At 38.9% G+C, this 15,434-nt stretch overlaps 1 protein-coding gene across 3 annotated transcripts in view; it reads left to right on the top strand.

The window, feature by feature from the left end:
• Positions 1 to 3,792: 3,792 nt before the first annotated feature.
• Positions 3,793 to 15,434, top strand: part of eps8l1b (EPS8 signaling adaptor L1b) — an 18,927-nt gene continuing 7,285 nt past the window's right edge. Inside the window, exons 1-13 of one of the 3 annotated variants that reach the window (XM_008436294.2) lie at positions 3,793 to 3,934; positions 4,276 to 4,313; positions 4,802 to 4,960; positions 6,916 to 7,065; positions 7,146 to 7,225; positions 9,651 to 9,677; positions 11,132 to 11,244; positions 11,330 to 11,382; positions 12,053 to 12,182; positions 12,261 to 12,349; positions 12,430 to 12,504; positions 13,603 to 13,751; positions 14,712 to 14,856. In XM_008436294.2, the coding sequence (XP_008434516.1) occupies positions 4,284 to 4,313; positions 4,802 to 4,960; positions 6,916 to 7,065; positions 7,146 to 7,225; positions 9,651 to 9,677; positions 11,132 to 11,244; positions 11,330 to 11,382; positions 12,053 to 12,182; positions 12,261 to 12,349; positions 12,430 to 12,504; positions 13,603 to 13,751; positions 14,712 to 14,856 (1,200 nt within the window). In that variant the 5' untranslated portion in view covers positions 3,793 to 3,934; positions 4,276 to 4,283. Of the gene's footprint in view, positions 3,935 to 3,995; positions 4,015 to 4,275; positions 4,314 to 4,801; positions 4,961 to 6,915; positions 7,066 to 7,145; positions 7,226 to 9,650; positions 9,678 to 11,131; positions 11,245 to 11,329; positions 11,383 to 12,052; positions 12,183 to 12,260; positions 12,350 to 12,429; positions 12,505 to 13,602; positions 13,752 to 14,711; positions 14,857 to 15,434 lie in introns of those variants that run through there. The other 2 variants (XM_008436295.2, XM_008436296.2) reach the window with 2 other exon arrangements.

The raw sequence follows: 15,434 nt of genomic DNA, 5'->3' as shown, positions 1-15,434 counted from the left end.
TTTTACTACAAAATTTCTGAGATTAATCTCAACATTTTAGGTTTCTTTCTAGTAAATTATTTATTTTTCAGACTGAGAAATTTCCCAGTTTTTTTTTTAAATAAATATGACGTTAATCTGAAAATTTAAGGGTTAATTTAAACAAATTTTAAATTTTTCAAAGTCAAAAGTTTTTTTCTAGAAAATTTCTGTAATTAATGAAAAATTATCTGTTTTTTGGGCAGAAATTTACTTTAAAAAAAAAAACTATGAAAGTCGATTTTCAGAAGTCAGAATTCTGGGCAGGCAAGTCGGAGGCAGCTCAGACTCAAACTCCAATATGAACATTCACAGAATCTTTTTTTTATTATTATTTTTTCGGTCTTTTATGGGCTACCAATAGCTACTGTTTTTCTCAGAAGTTAGCAACATTGAAACCCTATAGAAACACAAACAAGACGGAAAAAACCGCCACTATCGGCCAAGTTTACCTATCGAACACATGCCGATGTTGTTGCCGATATTATCTTGCATCGCTAATACACAATGAGAACGTACAGAAACGGGACAGGGAAGCAAAGGCTTGTTGAGGTGAGTGTGAAACTACAATGCCAACCAGCCGGCGAGTAAAGATAAGTCCATTTGCCTGGTTTAGGATAATCCCAGATTAGGGGATTTACATCGTAAATGTAAATTCCTCTTGCTTCCGCGCGCGCTGTGAGACAGTAATAAAAAACAATAACCCGACTAGATACCTTGGTCACCATAACAACCCGCACGAACAGGAGCATCTACAGCTTTCAACACAAATCCGCCTTATAGGCAGCAGCTAACACTGTTAGCAAACAGGTAGAGAACATGCGGAGAGATCAAAGAAACTACCTGTTATCCTTTCGCTCGCGCACGTGCCGCTACGAATTCAACCGCCACGCTCACGCAAAACCCGCGCGCCAACGTCTGTCGTCACAGTTCGAAGCCAACATTAAGCACGCGGCGCTATAAATGTTACAGTTTAAGTCTAAAAGAGACGTAAGTTTACCCGCGTGTTCTTCCCACCCACCCAGCAGGACGTGGGCTCCGAGTCCTGCCCGTCTTCCGCCTGACGCAACGAACCAGCGCCGATGCGTTCATGGTCCCCACGGAACGGATGGACAGAGCTAACGTACTCATGTCTAAGCCGGCTAGCTTAGAAACGTAAACGCGTTGGGGCGTTTAGAGGCTAACAGAAGCTAATACTCGATGCCGAAGTCCCGGGTTCGATTCCCAGCCGTGACTCACTTGCTGAATGTTTTTTTTTTTTTCCCACTCTCTCATCTCCCCTCTGAATATCATCAATAAAAACAAATTGTGCCATAAAATAAAATAAAGTAAATAAATCTATAAATACACAAATAATAAAAACCAAAGATAATTTTGCCACTGACCCAGTTTATCCAGCTCAGACCACCGGTCACAGACTACACGTAAATAAATCACACGCTGTTTCTGTCACTTGAACGTCACATCCGATGCCGATTATAAACTTGAATGAGCCGTAAATACTTTGAGATTAGGATTAAATTTTCCAACACGTGTCGGTGTTTTCAGTCAGGCTAAACAGCTGAATTATGCACCAGCTTTTGGAATAAAGGAAAACAGTGAGAATGTAACAGTTAAAACTGTTTTAAAAGAACATTTCAATAGTTTTCCACTCTCATTTCATTTCAGTTTGCTGTATCTTTAGTGATTTTTCTCCTCATTTAGTGCCAGACTTGGTCATACTTTGTTAAAATAATAGTAAAAATCTGAAGCAGCAATAACAACAACACACACGCAGGATGCCACGTATGCCGCTGCTCTGGAGGTAAATAAAACAGAAACAACGGAGTAACTTCCCCTTTAAAGAGGCGAGGAAAAAACCTCCTAATTAACCCAATAAATACTCATTAATTACCTGTAAAAGCAGGTAAATCTTCTCCGAGGTTGACCAAATATCCTCACACTAAAGTCAACTTTAGTGTTAAGTCAGGTTAAAACGTGACTCCGCCCCCAACAGTTCCCACTGGAGGACAACAGAGGCCGGAACACACTGTAAAATTAATTTTAATAATTTACCTCCAGACTACTGAGCGTAATTTCAACAACGAAAACTTCCTGACTGACACTTTTCCAGAGGATTCATCCGTATGAGACCCAAAGATCTGGACTTTTTCAGCTGAAACGTTTATGGGAAATTAGAATATAAAATTAATCTCCCACATATTTAAACGTTTTGTTTCAAAGTAGAGTTCAAATGAGAGAAAAATCTCTAAATTCAACCCAAATCAAAACTGACTCGTTTTGACTCGAGGTGATTCCCTTCTAAAGCTTAGAGCGCCCTCCACTGGGCGCCGGACAAACAGCGGTTTATTCATATTTTATGTGATAAACCAACATAAAGTCCTGCACATTTACAAAGCAGAACGAAAAAAAGGTTAATTTCGTCAAGATATTTTACCAATCAAAACCTGAAAAGTGTGGTGTGCATTTGAATTCTGCCCCTTTACTCTGACACTGCCAAACAAAACTAACTGCAGCTGATTAGTCAAAAATATTGAATCTGATCTTAAACTGTTTAAATGCTTGAATTTTAGCAGTCTGAAGATTTAAACGTTTTATATTTCTTTATCAACAATGTTGGTAAATTTGATTTTACAGTTTATAGACAAATTAAAAGATAATTTTTTAAAAAACATGTTAAGATTTAAAGGGTTTACTTTTTAAAAGTAAAACTAATTCCACTGCTCTTGTCGCTGACGCCCAAAGACTCACCATCTCTGACCAGTCTGAGTCTGTAAACACAAAGTCATGCCACACTTTTCAGATTTTTACTGTAGGAACGTTGAAAGACGTTTTTTCCTTCCAGTTCCTGCATGTCCGCTACACGGTGTTGTTCTGTCGGATGAACTACAAAACGCTCTTCAGTCAGAGGCTTCTTCAAGGTTGCTGTAACACAGACTGCTACAGGAGCTCTTTTCTGCCAACAGTCATCACTAATTATTTTAATCAAAATGAGTTGCAACATTTAACCTCCATTTGGGATCAATAAAGTAATTTTGAGTTTGAATCGAATTCGATTAAAAAAATGAAAAGAGAAAATGATAGTAATGAATTTATACGGCAAAACATTAGTGACAATAATCAACAACTGAATATGGCAAGACCTTTCCAACAATGATGAAGTCCCCAACGAACTGAAGCGACACCATGAAGTCAAAACGTTTCTGTTTGCTATAATCCGTCATTCTTCATGTTTTGCTGAGTAAATATGATCAGGTTTAAACTGCGTGACGCTGCTTGTTCAAGGTTGTGTTCAGTTAGTTTCACCTGATAAAAAGCTGATTCAGTTTCACAGAGACATAAAACACAAAACTGAAGCAGAACTTTAAACCAAATAAGCTTCGTTATGTAACATTATAGGACATAATAACTGGGTTTATGTTTTCATCAGTTTTTCACTTTGTGTCGGTTTGTTTACGGCTCCTGCGTCACTTTCTGTTGCCATGGTGACGGTTCACTGTCGCTTAAGACGTGCAGTTTTCCAAATTACTTGTTTCGTAACAAGTAATTATTATTCTTGTTGGCTTTAAACATAGAAAATATTCACTTTAACTGTTGGGTTGAAAATCGGATCAAACTCGGAACCAAACCCGGTTCGGTCGATGTTCAATAAAAACAACTGAACGTTCTCTGGTTGGTTATTTTACAGATTTTCTTTGATTTACAGTTATTTTTTTTAATGTATGTTTAAATAAACAAAGCCCTCTTATTTGCTGAGGATGTCGCTGCTCCAGGTGAGCGATCCAAAGTAAATATGTCCTCATGGGTTCGGCTGTCCGGGCGGGATATCGGGACACACCTCTGCGTTGACGCGGACGCGCCGGCGGACTCCGGCTCACTGCAAACCCGTCCGCCGCAGGAAACGCAGCCGCTTCGGGTGAGTTCATTCATCCCTTCAGGTCCAGTTGGTTCACAGAGAAATGAGCAGCTCATGACGGAGAGCTGGAGGAAACTTTGGTTTGTTCTCATCTTTCTAACCCGGAATGTCAAACTGACATTTTACTTGAGTTTAAATCCTCTGATGGAGTCAGAAAGTGTCGCTGTGTGAGCGGCGGCGGCGGCGGCCGGACTGGTTCCGCGGCTCACAGGCGCAGGCGGCCGGGCTGGCAGGCGGAAAACAACCGGAGGTTGATTTGAATGAAGCCGCTGCTTTAACAGCAGGTCTAGAAAAATCTGTTCAAACGTCTGAGATTCATTTCCTGTCTTTCCTCCATGCAGGCAAGAAGATGACGCGAGTCATGAAACATCTGGTGAACGTGAGTATCTTCCACTCAGACTCACTGAGAGCAGATCTGCTTCAAGTTAAAGTAAGAAAATACTCCAGAGTGAAGAAGTGTTTGGTAAAAAGTAACTGATCAAGTTATCAATCATTTAGTTTAAAAATTACATCATCCGACAGACCAAAATATAAAGTGGGAATTTTGGTATTTTAAGGACGAAAAGGACAATAATTCATGTAACAAAAGATAATAAAATCAGGCAAAATAAAATGTTTCCAAATCAGTTTCTTTCAAAATAAAACTCGTGAAACTGACAGAAACTGCAGGTGAGAGTCTGAGTCTGAGTTAAAACATGTTTTTCACTCAGAATCCAGACATTTTACTCCAGTAAGCAGAAATACTTCAGAATAAAATCACTCAAGTAAAAGTACAGTGAGGTAAAAATACTTCCAAAAGTACAAAACAAGTCACCCGTTAATGTAACTGAGTAAACGTAATAACTTTCTGACTTTCTGTTTCTGCAGCACCTGCTGACGTTCTCGCTGCAGGACGGGAACGTCCAGGGCGTGGAGGAGGCGCAGGCCCGCCTCTCCTTCCTGGCCGACAACAACAAGCTGTGGAGCCAGAAGATGCTGCTGGACATCGGCAGCAACTCGCTTCGCTTCCGAGACGCCAGCAGTCAGGTGAGGCACGAGCCGCGTGTCCGTCTCAAACCTGGGTGACATTCTGCTGACGTCCAAAAACACAGTTTTAGAAGTATGATGTTTCCATAAAGGGGCAGCGTCGTGTTTTCCAGGCACCTGGAGCCATTTTATAGCACAATTGTGTTTACAAGTTTCCTTCAGTTGGTATAAAAATACTATAAATATCAAATATGACTCAAAAGAAATTTTACTTCCTGGTTTAACTCCTTGAAATTGGGCGTCTGTCTCTTTAAAAACTTCTCCCTCTTTCTGAAGCTTCACCTAACATAATGAGCTCACCAGCTGTTTGCTAATTGCTGCTGGCTAGTCTGGAGGAGCTGCGCCTCGAAGGCGGGGCTAGGTCCACCCAGGCGTTTTAACAGCTGAATGAAAACCATCTGTCTGTGATTGGATGGTTGTTTGGTGTATTTACATACAACTGCAGTGTGTGAAAGACACATTATATTTTGCTGATTTTTTGGTTCTTTTGGTGTTCCATATGTGAGGAACCAGATCCTCAGGGTGGATCTGTGTCAGACGTGAATTCAGCAGCTGAGAGTGAGACTGAAACGTCAAACTGTTCGTTTCCACATCAGTTTCGCTGCACAGACTGGCAGCAGAAATGAGGTTTTAAGCTAAACTGAGTGAAATGTGAGGGAGTTGAAACACCAGCAGCTCTCAGGCGTGACGCCGATGGGGAGAGGCAGCCGCTCCGTTTGCTGCTTTTCCTGCAGCTTTTTTAGGGAAGCTGCTCATTGAAAACCAGAGTCCTAGTCAAAGTTAGTAAACTCGGCTGGTTCTGGTCTGATTTTAGCTGAATTTTTAATCAGTTTGTTTAAATGTCCTGGTTAGTGGCGAAAAGCCGACTTTTAGCAGAGGACATGAATTTTATTATTTTTATTCAGATGTGTTTGGGGCCATCGTCCGGCTGGATCATCCAGTTATATCCGAGTTTCGACCATCTGACTCAGACTTGCATGTTTGGCTTTCAGGCCCAAATCTCTTCACTAACTGTGCAGCAAAGTGGTGGCGGCGTCATGCTGTGGGGTAGTTTCACAGAAAGGGTTACAGTTAGGAAAAAATGAGGAAACAGAAGGACTAAATACTAGTTCTTCAACTTTACATCAAATCATCAGCCAAATGGATGGAAATGTTTCCTAATTCTCCAAGCAGGGCCGGCCAAAGTCTTTCTGGGGCCCAAACCGATTTTCATTGGGGCCCCTGTACCAGGATGTCAACACCAGATGCTTCATCATTCCTCAGTTACTCTATGTGTGACAGACTTACATTAAGTTTACAGTAAATAAGTTAACAGGTTTCATACCTTATACTTCACGAACAGTTGCTGTGTTTCCGTTACAAATGTGCGCAAAAGTTTGTCGATATCCCACTAATGTCAGAAAAACACTATTTCAGCATCGCGGTGTTTCCATTAAGTAAGAAATGCAGTTAAAATCACACCTTACATCTTTTGATCATGCGATAAGTAACTAAAAACGTGCTGCACCGTCATCTTCCCACTACTTCCTGTCGTCTTCTTTGTCGTTTCTGGCAGTAGTAACATCCAGCTGCTGATAATGTGACTCAAGTGATGCGGAAAAAGTTTTTCAATTGCAGTTTTGCAAAATACACCAATACAAAAGGAAAAAAAACACTTCAGAAACTTTCTACTGAAATTGTGAGTTTTTTCTAAATTGCCGTGTTTAAAATTAGAGAATTTATTTTCGTAATTTGAATTTGCTCAATTTTACGGCCAATGGGAAAAGCAGCAAGAGATTAATTTATTATTTGTGTACCAAATACAAAAATACATAGAGATAGTTTTTCCCTGACTAATAGCATTTAGTTTGTATTATCGGTGGTATGTTGTGGCTCTTGGGAGCCCCCTGGTGGTGTGGAGGCCTGAAGCAGCTGCTTAACTCGCATTTCTCCAACTGAAGTGTGTTTTCATGCAGGATGAACTGGAGCGTTACTCGTTCCGAGACATCTACCGCTGCGACACCATCGACACGGAGAAGCACTTCCCCTCACTGCTGCTGCTGATCTGCCAGCGCGCCAACCAGAAGAAGCCGGACATTCACTTCTTCAACTGCGAACCGATGCAGGTAGGGGCGGCGGCGGCGGCGGCGGCAGCGGCCTGCGGCCAGCTCTGCTTCCCTCGCTGACGCTGGTTGTTCCCACACAGGCAGAGCTGATCTGTGAAGACATTAAAGGTGCCGTTTCCGAAGTCTCCAGCAGCAGCAAGATGGCTCCCGACGCCGAAAGGTACGAAATATATGGAGGGAAAATCCTGGAAAAACTCCTATAGATCTAATCTAGGTTTTGATTTCACCTCCACCGTTGACATGGAGATAAACTCTCTCAAGTTAACGCAAAACTGCAAAAACACAAACTTTTACCAAATATTTGTATCTAGTTTATACACTGAAAAAAGAGAATGGAGCTAAAAATATGAGTTAATTTGTTACATGTAATAAAAATAAGTTTGTCAAACTTAATTTATTTCTGTTTCTTTAACATGACAACTGATTTTAAAAAAAAAAACTTAATTTGATTACTGGTAACAAATTAACTCCATTTTTCTTTAAGTTGGCTCAACTGTTTGTTTTTTCAGTGTAGTATAAATATCAAAACCATAAATGGGTTCAGTACTAAAAAAATGTATTTGGTATCAAATACTTTCTGATACAAGTTCTGATAAAATGATAAAAACATTAATGATGTCATGTTTAATAATTACATCATTAGACAAATTAAAAATAAACTTATGTGGACAGTTTGGTATTTTAAAGACCAAAATGTAAATAATTAATATAAATAACACAATCACATAACAAAATAAAATACAGAACAATAATGATAAAAACAAAATCAGTCAAAATAAAAAAGTTTCCAAATGAATTTATTTCAACTTGTTTGAATTTTTGGTTAAAGACTAAAAGCTAAATTAAAAGCAAATTGTCAGTTTGAGTCAATAACTCCATAATATTTATTTAAAAAAATAATTAGTCCCACTGACAGATTATTTAAATTATAATATGTGAAAATGTCTCGTTATAAGCGAAACATTCAGCCAGATTTTTAATCAATATTTCCTAAAACAAGTTAAAATAACAACGACAAGCTGGTAGAAACTAGTTACATCCACTGCAGTGAAATTTGAAACAAAATGTACTTCCAGGAGTATTTTTATCACGTATCAATCAATCAATCAAATTTTATTTGTATAGCACATTTCAGCAGCAAGGCATTTCAAAGTGCTTTACATCATTAAAATAAAAACAGAAATAATCAGTGAGAAAGAGAAAGAGATTAAAAAAAAAAAAAACATCATTAAAACGTCGAAAAGAAAGAAAAAGAAATTAAAAACATTAAAGACATAAAAACATGGAAGACATCAAAACCCGACTCTAACCCTAATTTAGCCATAATCAGCTCTAACCAGGTGGTTTTAAGTTGAGATTTAAAGGCTCTCAGTGTTTCAGCTGTTTTACAGTTTTCTGGAAGTTTGTTCCAAATCTGTGGTGCATAGAAACTGARTGCTGCTTCKCCTCGTCTGGTTCTGGTTCTGGGGATGCAGAGCAGAACCAGAACCAGAACCTGAGAGGTCCAGACGGTTGGTACAGCAATAACAGATCTTTAAGGTATTGTGGTGCTAAACCATTCAGTGATTTATTAACTAACATCAGTATTTTAAAGTCTGTTCTCTGAACTCCAGAGGAGGAACTTTAAACCTGGAGTTATGTCTCTATCTTCCTGGTTTTAGTCAGAACCCGAGCAGCAGCATCTGGATCAGCTGCAGCTGTTTGATTGGTTTATTAGTCAGACCTGTGAAGACGCTGCTGCAGTAATCAATGCGGCTAAAGATAAACGCAGGATGAGTTTCTCTAGATCTCGCTTAGACATCAGTCCTCTAACCCTGGAGATGTTCTTCAGGTGATAGAAGGCCGACTTTGTGACTGTCTTAATGTGGCTCTGAAGGTTCAGGTCAGAGGTCATCACTACTCCCAGGTTTCGGGCCTGATCGCTGGTTTTCAGTTGTAATAACTGAAGCTGTGCGTTGACTCTGGTTCGCTCCTCTTTAGGTCCAAAGATAATAAGTAGTAGTACTTTCTACTCTTAAAATGTCTGGATTTTCTCCCAATGAATGAAAAACAACCAGAAACTCACCAGATTCAGACACTTTATACCAATTATTGTCATTTTCATCCTTAAAATACCTAAATTTCCACTTAACTTTGTATTTTCGCTCTTCTGATGATGTAAATTTAAATATTAAATGATTGATAATTGATCAGTTACTCAGTAGTTGAGTAAACTTTTCCCCAAATCCTTTTCTCCTCCAACTAGAGTTTAGCTTCTGGGCTTCCCGCCCACTTCTGTTTCAGGTGAGTTTAGTTTCTGTGTACATTTCTAGCAGAAACCAGAGCAGGACCAGCTTAGCTTAGCTCCAGTGTTTTCTCAGAGTAAAGCGGCGATGGATGCGGGTCGGTTCTGACGTTCTGACATTTTCCGCCCTCGGCGCTGAAAAGGCCGGCAGGGCGGCAGAAACGCAGCAGGACAGTGTAAACAGCTGAGGCAGAAACAGACCCGTTTTACCGGTTTCTGCATAACTTAAGAAGGTGTGACAGTGAGAGCGGAGCCACAGTTTTCTGACGGGATCACCTGCTCTGACTGGTTTCTCTTTCAGCGACGCTCCAGGGGCAAAACCAACACGGTAAGACGGACAGAGACGCACATTTCTATCAAATTCACCCAGAAAAGAGGGAACTATTAGGTAGGGTTTATTAAAATGTGAGATTTAAATGTCTAAAAGTTAACTTCAACCGTGTTTTTTTATTTAATTTTATTTCTTTTATCCGTTTTTTAGCAGTAATTCTGGTTACAAGGTTAAATGGTTTGCATTTAAATCAGGGAGTCCAAACTTTTTAGGCCAAAAATGTCAAGTTGAAATAAAATTTTAAGAGCTTTTTTGATTTTGAGCAGCTAGTTAAACACTAAACTAAACACTAAATCCAGAAAATGCGGATTTCTGTAAATGTTTAAATCATAAATTGAAAACAAGTTTGACAGATTTAAAAGAAACGAAAGAGAAGTAAACCAAATGCTACATTTTTAATTTTCTTCTGAACTTTTAAAAAAATCTTTTTAGCAACAAGAACAGAATATGACTCAGTCTGACTTCATTTGGATGAGTTTCTGAAACTAAAACGCTCAGCTCAGCGTTTTAGTTTTTACCATTAAAATAAATTTATTCAAAGCAGAAACCAGGATGAAAACTTTGCTTTGCTTTACCTGATATCAGTGAAAACTTCACCTCAACATTGTTTTAAATCTGCATCAGCTGCATGAGCTGTGATGAAGGGCCGCCAAGAATCATTCTGAGGGCCGTAAGCGGCCCCCGACCCGCATTTTGGACACCTGATTTAAATATTCACAAAGGAGAATTTGTGCTGCGTGTTTTTGACTCCATATTTGACTCTTCAGCCCTTGCCGAAGGGCGTTTACACAACAAACAGCAGCTTTGACCTTTAACCCCTGGAGGAGGCCAGCAGGGGCGGTGCTACCCGGTTGGTTCCCGGGGCCGACGACCATCATTCACATCATCATGTAGCTTCATAGGTCTAATTTATTCTGTTATTTTATATGAAACAACGTGAACGTAACTATAATACGATAAACATGTAGCTAAAAATGAACAAATATGAAATATTTATAAAAGTTTCATAAATACATTTCATAAATTTACTAATATCTCACTAATAGTGACAGTTAAATATTTAGTTTACAAATTAAATATTGTGTTAGCAAGCTAAATATTTAGTTTAGTAAAATAAACATTTAGTTTGGAAAATAAATATCTACTTCTCACAACTGAATATTTTGTTAGCAAGCTAACGGCTTAGCTCTAAATTAGCATTTAGTTACCAAGCTAATATTTAGAGTATAAACTAAATATTTTATTACTAAGCAAAAATTTTAGTTAAAATATTTTGTTAGCAAGCTAAATATTTAGGTCCAAACTAAATACGCAGTTGGGAAGATAAATGTTTAGTTTACAAACTAAATTGTGTTGGACGGGCCGCCCCTGCAGCACGCGCCGCCCTGGGCAGCCGCCCACAAACGGCTCCTAAAGCCGAGGATTTAAAAGTCGCCTCTCGTCTCCGGCAGGAATCCTAAGAGCGAAGGGAAGATGTTCGACGGGTACGACATCCCGAACCCGCCGTTCCCGTACGCGCCCAACGCGCCGCCGGTCAACCCGCCGCCTTACCCTGGACTGAAAGGTAAGAGACAAAATGGCGGCGTCCGTCTGCGTCGGCAGTGAATCTAAACCCGATTAAAAGAATCATAACTGATCCGATTCCACAGCAAACGGACCAAACGGGCCGGACATCTCCTTCCTGCGGGCCGAGAGAGAAGTGGTACGCTCCCATGTCCTCCCTTCTACACTGCAAAAACACAAAACCTTAACAAGGATTTACTGGTTTCTCAGGCAAACATGGTGTCATACTTAAAATTAGACTGAACTAACTTATAGTAACCTAATATATAGGAGCTTGTTTCAAGTCAACAAATCCTTAATACTTTAAAAAGTTTTAGTTCTACTTATAAGAAAACATTTTTCCATATTTATAAGTGTAAAAACCTTTTCATCAATATTCAGGAATTATTGACTTGAAATACAAAATGAATAAATTACACCAACAGTCAAAGATTAAGAAAATCATGAGTTATAAAGCTGCATTTTGATCAAGACATGTCTGTAAATGTCCGTTCAAAACTAAATATTTAGCTCAAAACTAAATATTTTAGCAAGTTTGCAAACTGCCAGAAAGCTAAATATGTAGCTTAGAAAGTATTAGCTTTATTTACAACAAGACATTTTTCCAATGAGAGAAATAATCTTCCTTTGGGACTTTCAGTTTTTCATAAATATGAAGGACTTATTTACCTAAAACAAGCTGTTCTGTAAGCTTGTTTTGTCTTATTTGCAATAAACTAGACCAAAAATACTTGGAAGGACTTTGTGTTTTTGCAGTGCGGTGTTTGTTCGGCAGCAGAGTGAATAACGTTGTGCCTCCCGTACCTCAGACGATCCTGAACCGCTGCTTCGACGACATCGAGTCGTTCATGGGGAAGCTGCAGCAGACGGCCGACGCATCAAGCCTCCTGACGCTGAAGAAGAAGAAGAAGAAGAAAAGCAAGAAGCAGAGTGCGGAAGGTAAACGCCGCCTGATTCTTTTCAGAGTAAAAGCTTCCCCTCAGAGTGGGAATAACTGGCCTGTTCACTGGTTTCCAGATGATCTGCTGGCAGAAAAAGCCCGGCCGCCGTCAGAGGACGAGTTCATCGACATCTTCCAGAAGTTTAGATACAGTTTCTGCCTGCTGGTTCGTGTTTTTACCGGACTCACCGTTTATCGGCTGCCGAGCCTCCAGATGTAACGACCAGCTGTGGTTTTTTCCTCCAGGCGCGGCTGAAATCCACCATCGCCAGCCCGTCGTCCGAGGAGCTGGTGCACCACGTCTTCAAACCTCTGGACATGGTAGGACTGGAGCACGAAAACAGGAAAAAACAGGAAAACAGGAAAAAACAGGAAAACAGGAAAAACATGAACACAGGAAGAAACATGAAAACAGGAAAAAACATGAAAACAGGAAAAACATGAAAACAGGAAAAAACATGAAAACAGGAAAAAACATGAAAACAGGAAAAAACATGAAAACAGGAAAAAACAGGAAAAAACATGAAAACAGGAAAAACATGAAAACAGGAAAAACATGAAAACAGGAAAAACATGAAAACATGAAAAAACAGGAAGACAGGGAAACATTAGAGAGAAAATCTATTAAGAAAAGATGGAAGAAAAGAAAGAAAATCTGACGTCTTCATCCTTCATTTTTCCATCATTTCCATATTTTTCTTGTTTCCAAAGAAACACGGAGATAAAAATGTTTTTAAAGGAACATTAAAGATTAAATCAGCAAAATATAGGAACATTTCTCCTCAGTTCTCAAAACTGTCAAATTACAGAAGATGTTGATTTAAATCAACATTTAAATAATACAATATTATTGTAATATTATTAAAATAATATTATTTAAATCAGAAGCTGGATTAAAAGACATGCAGCATAAAACAGATAAAAGTGATGAATGGTAAATGTCCTGTAAAAGTCCAGAGTTGATCAAGTCCAGATCAACTCATCTGGACTTGGTCTGGAGGACCTGAAAGCTCTTCATGTCGTCCTCTAAGGAACCAGAGAAGAAGAGCAGCTGCTTCAGCTGCAGGTGGAAAAACATGTTTCATCTCTAAATACTGGACTGGATCAGCAGACCAGCAGCTTTACTGGAAACCAGCAGCTTTACTGGAAACCAGCAGCTTTACTGTTTACAGTTCCCAGAGGCAGCAGCCGGGTTCTGGTCCGGTTCCTGAACCGAGCCGGTTCTGGTTGGAAGCAGGTTTTACTCAGCAGAAAAAATCTAGACCTGTTGAGTTTTTCTACTTCCTGCTTTCAGCCAGTCTGCCTCTGATTGGCTGATGCTTGATTCGCCTCTGATTGGCTGATGCTTGATTCGCCTCTGATTGGCTGCTGGATGTTTAACTAATAGTTTCGCTGGTTCTGGTTGGTTCTTGTCCTCAGATGGTGAAAACGACGGGCGGTCCGGCGTTCGGAGCGTCGGTGTCCAGCCCGGCCATGACCAGCTCGGCCGTGTCGCTACTGCAGGAGACGCTGAACGAGGACGAGGCGGCGCTGTGGACGGCTCTGGGTCCCAACTGGACGCTCCATCGGTCAGTAGCAGCGGATCAGAAGATCAATCAGCCCAGTTCAGCCTTTTATTTGATCGTTAATAATGTAAGACAAACAGCTTGAGACTAAATACTCACTGAGCAAACTAAATACTTTGTTAGCTACCTAAAACTTCAGTAATATAACTATTACTGGAGTTTTAGAGCTAAATGTTTAGCTTGGAGCAAACAAGTTAGTTAATATTTAAGTCTTTTAAGATTTTAGTGTCTAAGCTAAATATTTAGTCAGTAAACTAAATATTCATCTTGATAAATACATTTTTTGCAAATACATCTTGCTAAATATTTGATTTGTAAACTAAATATTTAGCTAGCTCCAAGCTAGCTAGCTATAGCTAGCTTGGAGCTAGCTATAGCTAGCTATAGCTCCAAGCTAGCTCCGAGCTAGCTATAGCTCCAAGCTAGCTATTTAATTTTTAAAAATAAAAAATTTTTAATTATTAAAAATTAAAAAATGTAAATGTTTAATAAGAAATTATTAAAAATAATTTTTTAATAATTAAAACAATTATTTAAAAAAAATTTAATATACATTTATAATTTATATTAATATGTACAATTAATATTATAAATATTTATACTTAAATATTTAGTTAAATAATTGTCTATAAATATTTATAAATATTAACTTAATAGTTTATTTACTTTGCTAGCTAAATATTTAGTTCAGCAAGTTAAATATTTTGCTTGCTAATGAAATATTTAGTTTCAAACTGTGACATTTATAAGTGAATGAATAAAATATGATAATATTTTGTCTTGTTCAGGTTAATAACCCAAATTATTAGTGTAAAATAGTTGCATTGTTTCTTTTACACTTGCTGCTTTTCCAGCTGTTTCTGTTTATAGTTCCTGAAACCAAAAGCAGAACCGGTAGGTTAACACTGAACACACCTGAGCTCAGGTGACGACAGCAGTCAGTAACGCAGTGTTCCCTCCCAGCGCTCAGCTCAGAGGACCAGTGGCTCCGTACAACCCGGCGTTCCTGAGCGGCTGGAAGCCGGAAGCGCTGCGGGCGGACGGGCAGGTTTGGGAGGATCCGGTCGAGTCACAGCACAAACATGAGGCCCACCGAGTAAAACAGGAGGTACGGAATACCTGAGCCTGGCTCGGCTCACCTGGCTCACCTGGTGCTGCACCTGAACGCTGCTCTGACTCCAAGGGTTCAAAGGTCAAACCACCTGAACGGATCAGACCTGTCAGCAGAACCAATCACGATAAATTATAATATTGTTGTTTAGATGATGGTGGTGGGATAATAATGCAGTAACTCACTCTGAACTAAATATTTAGCACCAAACTAAATATGTTATTTTTTAAATAAATATTTAGTTACAAAGATCATTAAATAGCAGTTAGAAAGTTAAACATTTAACTGCAAATTAAATATTTAGTTAGAAACTAAATAGCTTGTAAAATAGCAGTTAGCATGCTAAATATTTAGCACACAGCTAACTATGTAGTTGTTTTTTTAGCATTTAGTTAGCAAGTTAAGTAGGTTGTTAAATAGCAGTTAGCAAAATATATATTTAACTCAAAAATAAATATTTAGGTATCAAGCTAAATATTTATTGCTAATCTAGATATTTTGTTATTTTTAACTAAGTATTTAGCATACTAGATGTTTAATTTGAAGCTAAACATTTAGCTTCATGCTATTCTTGG

Source organism: Poecilia reticulata, linkage group LG19 (assembly GCF_000633615.1).
Source record: "Poecilia reticulata strain Guanapo linkage group LG19, Guppy_female_1.0+MT, whole genome shotgun sequence".
Taxonomy (NCBI): domain Eukaryota; kingdom Metazoa; phylum Chordata; class Actinopteri; order Cyprinodontiformes; family Poeciliidae; genus Poecilia; species Poecilia reticulata.
This window is presented reverse-complemented; position numbering and strand designations above follow the sequence as displayed.